The sequence below is a fragment of the Apaloderma vittatum genome, unplaced genomic scaffold (assembly GCF_000703405.1).
Source record: "Apaloderma vittatum isolate BGI_N311 unplaced genomic scaffold, ASM70340v1 scaffold22416, whole genome shotgun sequence".
In the NCBI taxonomy this organism is placed as follows: domain Eukaryota; kingdom Metazoa; phylum Chordata; class Aves; order Trogoniformes; family Trogonidae; genus Apaloderma; species Apaloderma vittatum.
In genome coordinates this window covers 5277-21450 of record NW_009720366.1, presented here as the reverse complement: position 1 = coordinate 21450, position 16174 = coordinate 5277, and the positions used below count along the sequence as shown (strand labels likewise).

The following is a 16174-nucleotide window of genomic DNA, read 5'->3' as shown; positions in this document are numbered from 1 at the left end:
AGGGAAAGGGGACGCAGCCCTAGCTGAGCCCTGGATTTTTGCCAGCAGAGCAGAAGGTCTGAGTGCCAAATTGGCTTCTGTGGTTTTTCTAATGCGGTTTGTGGCTTTGCTAATGCGGACTCCTTTGGGTATATTTTCAGTGTCTCAGGCAAGGAATCAGACCTGCAACTCTTGTGACTGTAAATGGGATGCACGCACCCAGTATTTCATGATCTCTATTGGAAGAGTGTGCTCCCACTTACCTTTCACTTCTGAGCAAAGTGTCCAGCTCGCAGAGCTCTAATGTTAACCTGGACACATCTCTGGTACTTCGTAGTTGCCACACAATGACCTGGGAGATGTTCCTGGAGCTACCACCCTTCACCTGGCCTATTCCTTTTACACCACTGAGGAACTGTATGAATTAAAGGAAGAAACATGCCTACTAAAGGCACAGGCTGCAGCCAAGGCACTTTCACAAAAGTGTATCCCATATTCTTGGTCCTAAGTTAAAGCCAAGGCCGGTAAATAGCTGCCTTCTCCTCATGGAGCTTCTACACGACTGACCAGCAGAACTTTTCAGAATGAGGTTGCTTTTTCCAATCTAGATAATCACAACACTACCTATAAAAGTTTCAGAGCATAGAAATGCCAAGTTAACCCACAAAGAACTGCTTACATCTACGTGTCAGGGGCCTGAGAGCATTAATTGGCCTTCATGGCCCTGACGAGCTTCACCTGAGGCCTCGACTCTCAATCCCTGCCCACAGGCCCAGGAGCTCTATTTAAGCTCAGCCCTGAGAGCCTCAGTTTCTGTCTGAGCTATGCAAGTGCTGGTTTCTAGTTGAGCCACAGGAGCTGAGCCTGGCTGCAGAGCCACAGCCTAGCACATGGAGTGACTTCCCACCTCCACCTGTCATCGCTGTGCCCTGCAATTGTTGGGCTGTGTTTGACCCTGAATGTTTTCACTAGATCTGATCTTGACCTATGGATTGATGTTCTGGCTTTACCTTGGCCCTGCCTCACCACCTGAAGATCTGGACTTTTTGAACCTGGCTGTTGACTCCAGGCCTGCCCTGGTTCTCTGGTTTGGGTGCTGCAGGGCTGGGCCCTGGCCCTATCAGCTGTGATTTTGTGCCTGGCTGCCTCTCGTCCAAGGAGTGGATGGTCCCTACTGCCTCTTTGTGTTACCAGGACTTCTCCAGGTGTAGGAGATGCCACGCAGAAGTGCAGGTAAGTGTCTCTTTCCTAGGTGTTGAGTAACCTTTGCAGGAAGGGATACAAGAAAGATCACTTGAAATCTGTCCTTGTAATTGTGGTCTATATACCTCACCTCACAAGCCAGAAGGACGTGGAAGGGTTGGGTGCTGTTGTCTAGAGTGGATCCAGACAATGATATCTGTGAAAAAGACAATGATCCTCTGCCCTAGCACAGAGTAAAGAGCAGGAAACACAGAGCTGAGAGAATAGATGGGTGTGCAGGGAACTACGCTGGTCCCATGTGAGTTCTGTTCTGGCACTGTTTGCTCTGTTTCTGGCTTCCATTCCACTCCCATTCTTCTCTAGCCTGTATAGATAGGTGTTAGAAAGCAGCGATGACCTCATAAGCCTGAGGCAATACTCCATTAGCCGTTGCAGATCTTCCTCTAGCCCCCCCACTGCCCACATACTGATGAGACAAAGCATTTTTGGCAACTGAAGCACGTGGTGTCCCCAGCTTCTGCAGCTTCCCTTCCTTGGTAGTGACAGCAACACTCAAAGGGACAGTGTTCCTTCCCTTCAGCTGTGTTTCTGTATCTGCTCTTGCCACAGCTCCGCTGGAGGTAATTACTGAGGTGGTACTTGCCTTGCAGAGGCTATACAGGATGATGAGGATGCCACCTAGGAAGTAGCTGCTGGATGGATCATCTCCCATGATGTATTTGTACCATAGCTGGATGGGGACGAGGGAGCGGAACAGCTGGCTCAGCTCCTCAATAACCAGGTAGAACTTTCCCTGTAAAACAACCAAACAAATGATCCAGGATTACTATCAGGAAGTCATAAGGGCAGCACTTAACAGCTGAAGGGCTTGAAGCTTAAAGGACTTGTGTTCACTGTCCACCTCTGCACGCTGTTGAACGGTGCAAAGAGCAGGAGATGTGGTTTTCTTCACAGCCATTGAACTCAGTGCCTAGGAAGGATGGGTATTGCTTTATTGTTTCCAGCCTGTGCCATTCTATGATTGTTTCATGGTGTTTCTCTTCCTCTGTCACTTATCCACCTGCTCTACGCTTTTGAATCTTAAGCCTTTAGAGCAGATTATGGATACCCACCTTGGTGCATACCTGGACACTGCTACTAAATGCTAGCAGCAGAGAATAAGACTTACAGTATATGGTCTAAATTGTAGATACTGTTAAAAAGGAGAAAAGGAATACAAGGCAGGTCTCTTTTTGATCTTACGTCCCTTCCAAAGGTACGGGGATTAAATGCAAGGTGACATCAGTCTTCCTGACAACATTCTAGATTGTCCCAAAGAATAAAGTTCATTATCTATTTGCCAACATCCTTCCCCTCTCACTCAAGTGTGTGTGTTGGCTTTTGCACAGTTAAAAACACTGTTAAAGTTTAAAAACTCAAGGATACCAAATGTTTTTGAGGACCACAAGGAAGAAAAGGGTGGGAGAGGGGAAGTGTGCTGGTTGAAATACTTGTCTCTCAAAAGAGACTCAAAGAATGGGCAATATTCTTTGCAAATGTTCACCAAAGCTGTCCTTGCCATTCTGGTGTTTACTCCCATTAAAAAGTTTTCTTTCCTTGAAAGACACCCACAAGGTAACGAACTCTCTCCTGGCTTACTACAGCTGTGAGGTGCAACAACCAAAATGGCATTTTCTTAGCACACGGTTTTTATTCCAAAGCACTTAAGCCTAGGGAAGCTGGCTAAATAAGGCTATCTAATTTAGCCCCCCTGCTCCCTGGTCTTAATGAGGAGCTGTTTATATTCTGTCCCATGGTGTTTAAAAGGGAGAAGTGGTGACAGGGCACCAGGTCAGGGCAAGCTGCGAGCCCAGAACTACACTTAATTTGCGGTGATGTTATCTGGACTGAAAGATTTGACATGTCAAAATTCTTTTGTTTGGTAAGATCACGGAGAAGGGGAAATTCCCCTGGAATTTTGCTGCGCTGTCCCACTTAGCTTTGTCATCAGTGATGTCATCGCAGGTCAGCCGTTAACTGGTGAGGTTTGGAGCGGGGATTAAGTCCTCCGCAGTCCACGAGGCTAGCAGCAGTGAGCGCCCTTCCCCAGGGTCTGGGAGATGAGATCACTCGGCAGGCTGTCCTGCCGTACCGAACAAATCGAATCCTTCGGAGAGCTCTGGCATTCTCATGATCTCATATCCCCCCTGGGACAAGGAGTGAGGTCACACCAGCGGTTGCTAACGGGCCTGAGCTGCTTTCTTCCTTGCCCCCCCAACCCCTCCTCCTCGCTAATCCCAGGTGGCATCACATAGCAAAAATGTAATGGCAACAGTCTGGGGACCTAAATGCAAGCAATTTATTAAATTAGCACAGAGGTCTCTATCCAGCCTCATGCCTTGATACAATCATCGTTTATTTTGGGAGCCCTGGTGACAGAGGGTCGCAGCCTGGTAACGACTACGCTGTTGCTTCCTTTCCTTCTCGCAGGCAGTTCTCCACCTCCTCCTCCCAGCCCGCTCTGATGAAAGCCCCCAGCAAGCCAAAGGCAGCAAACTGTTTGTGTTTGCTTTCTCTGACTTGTTCCTCCCACCAGGCTCATGCTCTCTCTTTTTATTTTTTTTTCCCCTTTCTTCCCTAGCAGGCTGGGCTGGGACAGGTCACTGCTTACTTGCTCATTGCATCAGCTGGAATTTCCAGATCCAGCCTCTGAGACCTCGAAGCTGAAATTCTTTTACAACAGAAGCTTCTGAGGCACTAACAAACTAGAGCCCATGGCAAGATAGGTCACAGGCAGCCCTAGAGGTTCAACTGCAAGTGGCAGAACACGAGCACGGCTCTAAAATGAACATACAGCAAGTGACAAACTTCAGTTTTCTAACCATAAAATCTCTACCCTTCACAAAGGTTTCATAATTCCTTTATATCATGCAAGTCTTTAGCGTTCAGTTGTAACTGCAGGGTATCATAGAATGGCCTAGGTTGGAAGGGACCTTAGAGATCATCAAATCAGGATTTCTTAGCGGTAAGATACTTGTTAAGATGGTCAAAAGAGTGAATTTGAGTTTTAAATGGGTGCATCTCTCCATTCAGCCCATTACCACCACCCACTTGACCACTGGAGAGTTGATAAGCTTCGAGTGATTACGGCTAGGAAGAGGGATGCAAGATGAGGACAACTGAGTATCTTTTCAAAAGAACTAGTGATACAGTAAATGTTTGCAGTAATTTTAAGTCTCAGCAGGCATCTCAGTCCTCAGTGTGACACACCAACCCCTCCTCAAACTAGGAAAAGTACCCAGAAAATAAGAAGTAATTCTACAAATGGCTGCAGCAGAAGTGGAGTCTTCCTTCAGAGCCAGGAGAGTGGGAAAACAAGGGTTGTTCCCTAGAACTTCAGCAGCAAAATTTAGCCTTCTGATAGCAGTGACTTTCGGCAGGTGGCTCCCATCATTTACCAGTGCACTCACATCTTTGTCTTCTGCTTTTCAGCTTTGTTCTATCCTGGCTATCTAGGTTGAAGTTTTCAAAGCCGCAACTTTGTCTCAAGCTGTATTTTGTCTGAAAACTTCAGCTAAAGTACTTCAGCTATTTCTCATCAAGATCAGGAAGAACTATGTGTTACATTAAGCGCAAATACAATTATTTCTCCAACAACAGCTTGAAACAAGGCAAGGCCCGCCTCTGTTAGGTGACTTTCTATTTCATAAAAATCCATGTAAATTTGGGAATCTTCTCTTGAATCAGCTCTATAGAGATTGAACAGCTCTCGAAGAACAGCAAAAGCTATTTTTTTTTGTAACTCTGTGAGTCAGCCCCAGTGTGTGACTGGACTGTGCAGGAGCCAGCCCTCTGGAGCAAGCAGACCTACCTTGCTGGGCTGCAGAGGTGAAACCGGCGATGATGGGAAATTACAGCTCCTGGTTAGGGTAGAGTCAGATTCCAGAAGAGTCTGCCCTGCTCTCATCAAGTCCTTGCAACAGGTCGGAGCTAAGCCTGAATAAAAAGTTAGGAGACTGCTTCCCCTGTGGAGTCAGGTTCTATAAAAGCTGACAGGCTGCTTCCGCCGTTATCAAACGCTTAATTAGCACAAGTGACGAAGCACTCCGCTATGGATTTAGTTACAGCAACTCTGTAATGAGCCTTGTGGTACCACATGGTGAAATGTTGATTCTTTTTTTCCTCCCAAATGTTACGTTAAGAACTAAGTCAATGACTCATGTATAACTGTCCGTCTTCTACCTCTTTCACCACATGAAGACCATTTTTATACTTCAAGTACTTATTTTCAAAGAGAAGAATTCAGGATTTTCATACCATTGTGATTTTTCTTCTGTCCATGCACTATTGCTCAGTCTGTAATGATGTGAACACAAAGGGTAAGCGGTACTCGATAAGCACGTAATGGAAGTGTTTCGTTACATCCTCGTTACTGGATGGCAGACTGGCGTCCCGTCACTTCACGCTGTTTGTGCTCTGCTCACAGTAGCAAATTGCTAAAATTTCTTTAGCGTTTATGACATGACCATTACAGTAAAACACTAAAAACCCCACCTTATTTTCACATTGCTGGCTGACATAAGGGACAGCTATTCTCTGCATTTTCTGAGTGAAAACTTAAGATATGGAAAGGTTCAGGTGAGGCTGTTCTGGTGTCTGAGCTGAGATGCCTGGGATTAGACTTTAAAAAAAGCACTTAATTCTGCAGATCACATTACCCTTAAAAGCTAAACCACTGACTTCAGTTTGCAGCTGCATATGACTTTTCTAGAATCACACAGGAATTATTTGGCAAAGTAAAGGGTGGAATTTAATTCTCCACTCTCAACTTGAACTTGTAGCGTGTTCTTCTTCAAATGGTCTCTTTGTTCTCTACACACTTTCTAGTTCCTACAACGGCTTCTTTCAATACTTCACTTCGCTTCACCCATAGGGTGAAACATTATACACTGATGACGGATGGAAGAAATTTTATGGAAAAAATAACATGGAATTGCATAATTAAAAACCAAATCACAGTACACACACACCCCGAGGGGGGCAAATTACAGCTGCCGAAGCAATGCTAATTCTCACAGAGCTTAACCGGGCACTGAGGTTGTAGTCTCTTTCGACATAAGGCTTTGCATAAGTGTGCATGTGTGCCTCCCCAGAAGGAAACAGAAAGGCATGCTGAGGTTTTACAGAGTGGAAAATGGGATGTAAGAGAAGTGAGAGAAGTTGCAATGAGGCAACTGTAAGTTGTGATTAGCACTGAAGGGAAGTTCCAAGTCTCACTTGTTCTGTTGCCAGCAGCATTAGGACATTTTCTGAAACAGGAAGATGCTAGAAAGAAAAAAAATTAAAAAATCCACTTTTGAGCCCTGCTGGCAATCTGCTTCAGAGAAGAGCAGGCTCTGCTGAGATTTCAGGTCATATTGCCAATATAAGGAAGTGTTGGGGGGGAGCAGTAAACAGGATTGCGGCACAGAGAATGCTGGTGAAAATCCATGCAAGACTAATTAGTCATACCAAGGTGGGATTAGAGGGGAAAATGTGATATTTATTTCTATTTTTGTTAGTTAGTGCACAGCGCTTCTGTAAGTCACATCTTGGATATCTTAAACTGGAAAATTTAAGCTTAGAAGGCACCTAAGAGCAATGATTCCTTTAAAAAGTTCAACGGCACTGACTTTCAAAGTCTTTCAACAACAAAGGATTTCAACAAACAAATATTAAGCATTTTTCTTTCGGATTTTCAATCCTCTGGAAATGCAGCCCCTTGTAATTTGGCTGCACAACTGTTTTGAGCACGCAAAGAATATTCTTATTTAGGGCCTTTCTTAGATACTAGCCATTAAAAGAGCTGGGGAAAGAAGAAACGTGTCCTTGGTATCTTTCTCCCTTATAGAGATAGCGATATATATATATACATAAAAGAACCTGGGATACCAGTTTCTTGCAGTTCTCTGGGTTTCTTTCTCTCCCTTCCCCACCATGCTTCACTCCATTCTCGGGGATACCCGCTGAGGTTGCCAACAACAGCTTCAGGAGGGGATGGGAGACTTGCAGGCACCTGGGATTTCCTAAGAGAAATCTTTGGCAACTGTGTCTTTTTATTATTTATTTCCTTATTTTTAATTCCACCCCCCTCAAGCTGTCATTCCTTAGCAGTGAAAATGAAAAGCTGCCGTTTATGTGTGCACAACAATGGAGGCCTCTGCAGGCCACATGGCTCCTGCAGTTTAATTTACTTTAATTCATTTTATATTGAAGCAAATGATCTTATTTGCCTTTTTTTAATGGAGAGCCTTCAGCATGCAGGGTGGGAGCCAAACCCCCCTTCCAAAGAAATGATGAGCCCAGCTGCTCTTCAAACTCGTACTCAGCCTGATGTGCCCATCGCAGCTCGCGGGGGAGGAAGGGACGTCTTGAGCCACGGGGATGCTCCTTTGGCCACCAACTCCCACTGATGGCAGAGGTGTAAGACTGGAGCCTCATCTTGGGGTTATCTGCCTTTTTTTGGCTTTTCTCTTCTATCTGCAAGCTCTTCTTTTCCTGCCTTCCAGCCTGATTGTAGTCTCCCAGCCTCTCTTAGCACCCCTCTTCTTCCAGGTTGGTTTGGAATCTGGGAAAGTCTGGGATTATTTTGCCAGATTTTCAGTCTTCCCACGTTCTTTGGAGGGGTTGCTTGCAGAGATATTGCACTGCTGAGTTATTCAAGCTTGAAGAATTCCAGCTAGTTGTATCCTGATAATACATTGTGCTTCACACTTCAAACACAATTATGTTCACTGCCCTTTGTATTCCGATTGCAAAGACAAACTTATTTTTCTGCTTTTTAGTTTGCCTTTTCTCAGTCAAAGCATAAACTGATGCTATCAATCCAAGATGGTTCTTGATGCCATCTTAAACCAAATGTTGCCCTTCCTGTGGTGTGGCCATGCTAGGACTAGATGACCCAGGTAATTTAGATTGGGTTAGGGTTAGAGAGTGCTCTAGCCCAATTTTAAAAGGTGTTCACAATCAAAATGAAAAGATGCATTTAACGGAGGTAAGCAGAGTTTACTACTAGTCACTGTTTTCATTAATTTTGGTGGAACAGAGCAGGCTTATCAAACGTGGAGCAGACACTAAAATGGAAAAGGCTCTAAACTCACTGGAAAGAAGGGTTTATAATCCAAACTCACCTTGTGAGACTAGAGAACTGGTCTGTAAAATGGGGAACTGAAGATAGTCCAGAAGAGAGTAAAAAGATCTGAAATAAATTATCTTTTGAGACAAGTCTCAAAAAACCTGGTGGCGTTCAGTCTACAGAGGAGACTGCGGTTGGAAGATATGAAGACTTCGATGTGTAAAAGCAAGAAAAGAATCTGTTCTTGCTCCAATCACAACAGATATGGGTACTTAAAAGAAGGACTTTCAGAGGAGGTGTCTTGTACTAGAAAGGCAATGCAAGCATCAGTGAAAACCAGAGAAGGGTAGAACCTCAAGGAGCACCATGAAAAGCCAGACTAGCTTTGGAAGTGCCTTTGGGCTTCCAAAAGGAGGGAAATCTGAAGAATCTGCTCAGAGGTGGAGTGCAGAATGATCACAGTCCCTGACACCCCATCCATGGATAAGTTTTTTATGATCTACTACTGACTGCCAGCAAGGAGCTACTGCGAGGAAGCTTGAGATCAAATACCTCTATCCCATTTGCAGCTGTGCTGAACTCTATCCCTGACAGTGCAGCAAACTCCACTTCAGGCCCTGTGTCACAGAGAGCCAGAGGCTGCTGCTCTGACTAGTAACAACTGCAGGGAAATTCTCAGCATATATATCTTGTAAAAGTCTTCTAGTTCTACTGAGTTTAATCTGTATCTCTCCACAGCCATCCAGAAGTTCATAAACTACAAAGTAGGCTTCAAGCAGAAATACTGCCACGAGCTTATGGGGAGGAAGAGAATAGCTTTGTGTCTGGCAAGTGTTAGGATAGCAGAGAGCAAACAACTTGATGAGAATTTGGACAAAGCTAACATGGCCTAAAGTGGAACAGAACCGTTCTAACTCAGAAAAAGCTTGTGTTTAAAAAAAACTCATCTGAAAAATAAGATCTGTGGCATTGTGTTGGCCTGTAGAAATAAGCTGGGTCATCGGAGTCGGGGAAAGAGCTCAGCTATGTGGTTCCCAGTTACAATTTCTATGGCATCCTGGGGTTCTCTTGGAGCCTTCCTATCCTGGTTTGATCTTGCTTAATTTGCTACAGCAGACCTCAGCCTTACTTGGCTTAACGGATGCAGTGTAGAGAGGGGTATAAAAATAAATCCAGATCCATGGTGGTAGGTAACAGCAGTCCTAGATGTCAAGGGACGGCGAGACCATCAACAACATTCTAAGACAAAAAGGGACTTAAGAGAAGTGAGAAATATTGCTATCCAGAAAAAGGTATTAAAAATGAAGCATCTGTGCTCTGAGTCATTATAGGCCCTTGACAGATGTGATCTTACCAGCCTCCCACTGTAGCTGCAAATAAAGACCCCTTCTCTTTCTTCTTTCCCGACAAGGATTAATGAGTACTTGGGATAGCTCTCAGACAAGCAAGTAAAGGCTGTGAACCTTTTCCAACACTGCAATTTATCTTGGGAAGACTATTCACATCATTTTTTTCCCTCCCTCCCCAGGCTGGATTATGCTCTGACCTAGCACATTAATCTCCCAAAATAAAATAATAATAATAGAAGAAGAAAAAAAAAAAAAGAGCTGGACAATTGCCAGAAATAAATTAATAACCATCTCGACTAGCCTGCTGTGCAGGAACAAACTGCTCAACTCCCCTGCCACCCATGTCATTTGTAAACAAAACTATTCCCAGTTTAGATATCCCCTTAAGTGCCCTGCCTGGGACTTGCAGCGATTAATGATAATATCTTGCAGCTATACAGCGTCTTTCAGCCCAACAGCTGTCAGAAAGTTTCTTTACCAAACGTAAATAACACACGCTGCTATGCTTGCCACTGAAATGTAGTAAGTGGAGGAAGAGGCAGCGTAACAGTGAGAAGTTTTAGAAGTTAGGCCTAGTCTACACAGGATTTTATAAATGCAAGTATGTTAACCATTTAGTTAAAATATTTCTTCACCCACGGTTAGAACTGGTGCTTTCTTTTGTGGTATCAGGAGCTTCAATTTCATACTGTTGTCTCTCTGGCTTTCCACTTGGGTCAAAGTAAGAAGTACTTGCTATTTCTTCCCATTAAATGAAGAGATTTATGCTTCAGAAATATCTGTTTTCACAGGTTACTCAGAAAATGAGACTTAGAACAAAGCCAAAAAGTAATTATCTCACTGCTAGTACCTATTCCTTCTCAAGCAATGCTTACACCCTCTGGGTTTTAATTACTTGCTGGTATTACTAAACCCTTGCTCAGGTCTGTGGTGGCTCCAAAACCAAAACTCACCACTCGGGTGACCTTCTGCCAAAGTTGTGCTAGAGATTTCATTTTTTTTCTTCTTCCACCCGTATTTCATGCTGCAAACATGTTGTAAAGGTACCAGATTATCAAAGGCAAGTGTCAATCTATCAAGGAGAAAAGAGCCTCTTACCTTTGACTTGACAGCTAGGATGATCTTAGGCAGGGCAACGATGAGGCATTTGAGTGCAATGGTGAGGTACTTCAGCACGAAGTCTGCTATCCCCACAATCCACATCAGGTCGAAGAAGTCCAGCCTCTCAAGGTTGGGTTTCAGAAATATGAGGCTGAAAGGCAGGACACCAAGGCTCAAATACCAATGAGGAGAACCTCACTCAAGCTTCTGGATAGCAGCTGTACCCACAGCTGGCTTGGAGAAAGCCTAGAAACTCCAGTGAACTTTTCAAGGGCAGTAAGAGCTGTCAGATCTGATTGTAAGAGGTTTCCTCTGAAGTCCAAGTCAGCAGTAATTATGATTCCTTGGGGAAGTCATGGTCAAGTCAAGACCATCCTGTCCTCGAACCACTGCAGGAGCAGCAGCCTCTAAAGCTACTTGTGCACGTGAAACAAACTGGTGACAAAGGAAGCGCTGCCTTAGACACGGCAGAAAGGTCAGAACTTCAGGCGTGCCGTGCTCTGATAGTGCTTTGCCACTGTGTGGAGCAGAACAAGAGCTGGGATGAGTTAATTAGCAACTCTTGCCTGAATCAAAGATCCAAAAGGGGAGGGTCCCTTACATAATGTTATCGACTGGGCTGTACGTTTGCTCATTAAAGAAAGGTAGTCCAGGACAGCAGAGGTTCAGATAGCAATGGGCAGGAGCTACTGATGTGATCAGCAAAGAGGACTGGATGCTGCTCAGACTGAGCTACCAGGATTTGTCTTCAGGGTATATACCTACTAAAGCCTCACTGCAGAAAGCAAAGACTTAACAAAACAAAAAAAAACCAAGAAAAAGTAAAATAACCAACCCAGGGAAAAAAAATAAGCCTGAACGTGAATTTAAAATACTCACAACATTGGCACAGCACAACAGGTAAAATTACACCCTAAAAACAGAAACAGAATCAGAGACTTTACTACTGTTCATGCACTAGAAACAAGCAAAAAGTAAATAAATCAGGAAATGAAAAATAAGCCAGAAAGAAACAAAACTGAAGCAGCTATTTCTAGTTTCACAGGCCTGCCTTGCGAATAGTCACAGGTTCCCATACAGCAAGCAATAACTGCCCTAGTCCAGGCATGACAGCAGGAACAGGACTTTTCAGTGAAGATGTTGCCCAGTCTGTTCACTGTTAATAAACCACACCCTATAGACTGTGTAAAATGGCTCCAGTTTGTTGAAACCCTTTTATTTTAGGTGAACTAGCCTTTATTTTAAACTAGGTCCAGTAATGCTTTTAACTTTAACCTTCTTCTCAGAGGCATGCTGTTTCCCTGTGGTGCAAACCTTTCCTCTTAAAAGTTTTCACACCTTGCTGCCCTACCTTCTTCTTCCATTCCCTCCCACAAGCCCTACACAAGAGTATCACATGGCTCGTTCGGACACGTGCATACAAGCCTCATCTCCTTCCCCTTCTAGAAGCATTTACACACACAGCTTTCTGATGATCATGCCCAAACGTGTTAGGGGCAGCTCCAAACGATGCCAGGGTTGTGGGCAGACCTGGACTCTTCCACTGCTTACACAGTATTGGTTGGAAGAAGCAGGGAAGCAATGAAATAAATAACAGAAAAAACATACCCAAGAGCCATCTACCCATCACCCAGCTGACATGTTACACACACTGTATTTTCAGTCTGAAGTTCTAAGTCTCCTTCAGTGGGACGAATAAAATTTTCACTGGGAGGATAATTTGCATAGCTAAAGATACTAATATCAAACCTACTTTCTCAAGTTTCTAGGTTTGATATTGCTCCATTTCTTCCTATTTATTCTACTAACACCCCCGTGCTTAAGTTCTGTATCTTTGCTTCCTATTTGTCGTTTAATTGCTGCTTTGTAATAAGCAGGGATAGTACTGAACCAAATTCACGGGTACTAACTTTTCTGTATTTGAGAACCGCTTGAGTCAGAATTTGAAAGTGGAGGCTATCTTAACCGCCTCAGCTCCAAATGCCTCCAAGCCCCGAGGACATTAAAGTAGAACATTACTACTTCATCTCCGGTTTATCTCCTGCAATAGACTCAGAGCTTGATAGACTGAACAGAAAAGAAAACATTACAGGAAGAGGGAAATCAGTGGGTCAATTTCTTATCTGCTTCCAACACCCGCTCTTCATGTTGAGTCACAGTGGTCAAAATTGAAATTCAGAAGTCACAGCATAGTCCACTGGTAGAAGCGATGCACGCATTCTTTTCCTCCACTGAAAGGTGCAAAAAAGCAGATACCTTAAGGATGCACACTTCCTCCCAAAGAGTGGGGAAAGTGGGCCTCCCTCGTTTCCTCCCTGGCAATTATAACCTGCTTCCACCGCATACAACTGAATTTTTACCCACCTGTTGTACAGCTGCTGAGAGCTGAATGTGTAAAGCAAGTACAAAGTGTTTCCAGTGAGAAAGGCCAGGATCCAGAAGACAACCAACACTGATCTCTTCTCCTGCACAAACGAAAAGAAGCAAGGAAGATAAAGACTCAAGGGTTGCACTGAGCTTTCGACTGCTGAAAAATGCAAGATCAACCCAAGGGACGCAAATATACACCTTAGTGTTTAGTAACGAGTTTATTTACCTAGGACTAAGACTCAGAAATAGGCTGCTGGGTTAAGACATATACAAACACGTGTAGAAATAGCTCTCCCTCAGTGAACCTTTTCCAAAAAAAGAAACTTCAGAGAAATTAATTGAAATATGCTGGTGAAAATGACAGCCTTGCTTGCAGGACACAGTTTTCAAAGCTGGGACACCTAAATTCTCCTGGTATTTGAAATTCACCTCGACAAGCAGATTTAAAAAAAGTCAATTCCATATATTGTCCTGCGATTTTGAGCTGTCTCCTGTTTGGAATGGCATCTCATCAACGGGGCACTTTAAAACAGATCCACAGTCACTTAGAGGAAAGCTTAGGTAAATTCACTATCCCGTAATTTACCAGTACATGGAGCACACACGAATGCTATCCAAATGCGTGGAAGTTCTAAAAAATGCATTTTTTAAGAAGTAATTAAAGGTCAAAGGAAATGCAAATTTTGTATTTCAAAAGACATGGAATGTTACAGATGAAAGCTGGATGGCAGAAGATCTTGTCCTGGGTCTTGGCCCAGTGTAATTTCAGAGAGTAAATTTTATTCCTGGGAGGAAAAAGCTAGCATTTGCATGTGAGCTGATTTATTAAGAAAATAGCTCTTTGTAGCTATTCAACAGCCAGGGATGTTAGGTTGAGATTTAAAGCAGGTGGATTAAGGGGCACACCGGTGGAAAGACAGAGGTGCAAAGTGCAAGGCAACAGCAATCTATTATGTGATTGTGCAATTTATCTGTTCATTCAGCATCGTATCATATTTATTCCACTACTGCTGGTAGATATAAGCATACACTTGTGTCACTCATGTAATTTTTACAGAAAAGCAATTCTATTCTTGTGCTTTTAGCACTGTTGAAGTACTTGCTGGCACTGAAGATTGTAAGACCTGAATCGATCCACTCGTTTCTTTACATTCTAGGCATATTATCAACAGAGCATTTTAAAGATGCTAACAAGCGATACATCTACAAAATCTTCCAGCTGAGTATCTCAAAACATTATCTACATGCATTAAACCCCATCGGTAACTAATGACATGGGTTTCAGCACCTCTGCTGTAGGAAACTAAGGCACAGAGAAGTGCTCGAAGAGGCACTGCCAGTCAGCGGCAGAGCCAGAAGCACAATGCAACAATCCCCGACCTCTCCTCTCTTTGTTTTATTATGCTGCTCGATCATCCATGGGGAGAAGTAGGAGGAGGAAGTGAAGATTCTGGCACATCGTTCTTACTCTGACAGATCTGTATGCATACAACTGCACTCCACTGCAAAAGAAGGTTCAGCAGAGACTGTTTTGTACACAATGGGTGATGTTGCCTGGGAAGACAAGAGAGCAAGATGCTGCACTCACCTTCAGAGCGACCTGTTCACGAAGCGTTGAGTTGGCGTACGCGAACGTGCTGGCCATACCAATGCACACAGCAATCCCTGCAGGGAAAGACACTGTCAAGGAGGATCCTCAGTCCTAAGCCATCTGATGTCAGCAACTCAAGCTCAGAAAACAATTTACTGGGTGATATTACAGGTGCACTGGGAAAGAAAACATGTGAGTGACTAAAGCAGAGCAGTCTGGGCTCACCTGAAGTTTAAAATCAAGCTAAATGAAAACAAAGCTACTGCAGTGAGTAGGCTCACCACCCAGCCCGATACAGACACCCTCTCCTAACATCTGGTTCTGCGCTGAAGGAGAAGAGAAACGCTGCAAGTTGTGGCTGCATTGTGCAAACAGAACTCAGCTAGGTGACAGTATGACAACAGCAACTCAGCAGCTCATGGAGGACCAGACTCACTGTCAAAACCATTTGGATACCAGGTCCAAAGAGCAAGATGTTGCAGATATAAATCAATACCTGGTTCAGGGAATACTGGCCCCTCAAGCAATATTGGTTTCCCTGTGATAATAATCTCAGCATACTACTTCCAGAATGTATAAGGATCCTCAGACATGCCACACAGAATTTTGTAGTAAGAGGAGAATTAGATGAATAGATATTACTTGACCACTGAGGGGCTGAAATACTCAGGTGCTGTTAAAGAAACTAGATAGAGGTATTCTTCAGGGAGCTCTGAAGATCTCAACTGCAAGACATAACTGCTGATGCTGTTTGGCTTCATTTTACCACTGCCATCCTGCCCCAGCTACAGAAAGGCTCATCCCTCTGATCCCTTCTGTGCTACATAGAAGCCTTTGCTAGTCACTACTGTAAGCTCTCCACACCTCTCCTGGAGAGAGGTCTGAGGGAAAAGCCTTGGTACATCCTCAGCCTCTACAGGAACGTCAAGGAGAGATCAGGAAGAGAACTGGTCTCCCACAGGCCAGGCCAGGAATCAGATCAGCCTGGCACAGATGAAAAGAGCTCAGCCTGAAAGTAGGGTGAGTTTACCCAGTGCACTTTCCCAGGCCTTTGAGTATGTCCCCTTCGTGCTAGACTGCCTCTAGATACTGTCACACAGATAAAAGTATCAGGCATCACAGCATGATGAAACTTTCTAACCATCTCTAACACACTTAAAAACCCCAAAGGATACATGCTTACCAAGCTTGTGCTGGAAACAAACTTTAGCCAGAAGGATCAAGATGAAGGGAAGTCCCTTCTGCAGCCAACCAATCACAGCTTTTAACTCTGAAAGAGCTGGGGCTGGAGTTCCAGCTTGTTCATCACCGCCTTCCTCAGCGTGCCCGTTGCGGTCCCCTCCTGCCATGTGCAGCAGAGACGAGCCTCGGTGATGGCCATGGTGGAAATGATGGGATGATTGCCGGTGGTGAAATGGGGCTCCTTCTGTACGACCGGTCCCTTCCTCCCGTGGGGCTGGCATCTGAATGAATACTTCCCCACCTCCT

At 44.2% G+C, this 16174-nt stretch overlaps 1 protein-coding gene across 1 annotated transcript in view; it reads right to left on the bottom strand.

The window, feature by feature from the left end:
* RNFT2 (ring finger protein, transmembrane 2) overlaps positions 1-16174 on the bottom strand; it is a 23818-nt gene that overhangs the window by 4959 nt on the left and 2685 nt on the right. The window contains 5 exon segments of the mRNA XM_009870998.1: positions 1826-1975; positions 10723-10876; positions 13090-13190; positions 14684-14760; positions 15870-16174. The exon segment at positions 15870-16174 is cut by the window's right edge and continues 29 nt beyond it. Of these exon segments, the coding sequence (XP_009869300.1) occupies positions 1826-1975; positions 10723-10876; positions 13090-13190; positions 14684-14760; positions 15870-16174 (787 nt within the window).